The 765-nt window shown below is 64.7% G+C and overlaps 1 protein-coding gene across 1 annotated transcript in view; it reads right to left on the bottom strand.

Moving 5' to 3' along the window:
- Fem1a (fem-1 homolog A) overlaps positions 1–400 on the bottom strand; it is a 4323-nt gene extending 3923 nt beyond the window's left edge. The window contains exon 1 of the mRNA XM_015503833.2: positions 8–400. Within this exon, the coding sequence (XP_015359319.1) occupies positions 8–256 (249 nt within the window). The 5' untranslated portion in view covers positions 257–400. The remainder of the gene's footprint in view (positions 1–7) is intronic.
- Positions 401–765: the final 365 nt, after the last annotated feature.

Below are 765 nucleotides of genomic sequence, written 5' to 3'. Positions count from 1 at the left end.
GCGGCGCGCCCTCGATGGTCTCGCCGTCGAAGTGCACCGAGCCGCCGGCCTCCACGCTGGCGCCGCAGCGGTCCACCAGGTACTCCACCACGTCCAGGTGGCCGTAGCGGGCGGCGATGAGCAGCGGCGTCCCTCCGCAGGCCACCTCGCCCATCAGCTCATCCAGCTCCTCCCGGCTCCGGCCGCTGAGCAGCTTCTGCAGTAGCTGCAGCTTGCCGTCGTGGGCGGCATTGTACACGGCGGTGTGGAGGTCCATGGTCTCGGCCTCCGTCAGCCCATGGGACGGCCGCGGGGGACAGGCAGACGGCGGCTACAGCCCTGATGGGCAGGCGGCAACCTTCACCGTCTCCCCCGCCGCCATCTCAGGGCCTCGGCCGGCGGAACAAAATGGCTGCGGCGACCTTGCGCCTTCGGCCTTTGGGGGCATGCCGGGAAATGCAGTCTTCTGCGCGAGACAGCTCCGTAAGACGCGGAGGGACGTTGAAGGCTCAAGACTACATTTCCCAGAAGGCAGCGGGGTAGCCTCTGAAACCTGTCAGTACGGTGCATGATGGGAATTGCCGTTCCCATCAGCGGATAGCCGCGCAAAAAAGCGATCCAAGGACCTCGACTCCCGGCATGCCATGCGACATGCTATGTCTGGTGCGACTCCGGGAAAACTTAGTGACGTTTTTCCTTTTGCTGTCACTTTGCCCGGGTCGACCGGAAGGGCAGGCAGGCTAAGCCCCCAAAAGACTACATTCCCCAGAAGGCTAAGCTAGCCAG

The sequence above is a fragment of the Marmota marmota genome, unplaced genomic scaffold, assembly GCF_001458135.2.
Source record: "Marmota marmota marmota unplaced genomic scaffold, marMar, whole genome shotgun sequence".
In the NCBI taxonomy this organism is placed as follows: domain Eukaryota; kingdom Metazoa; phylum Chordata; class Mammalia; order Rodentia; family Sciuridae; genus Marmota; species Marmota marmota.
The sequence above is the reverse complement of the archived record's forward strand: the minus strand, read 5'-3'. Positions and strand labels throughout refer to the sequence as shown.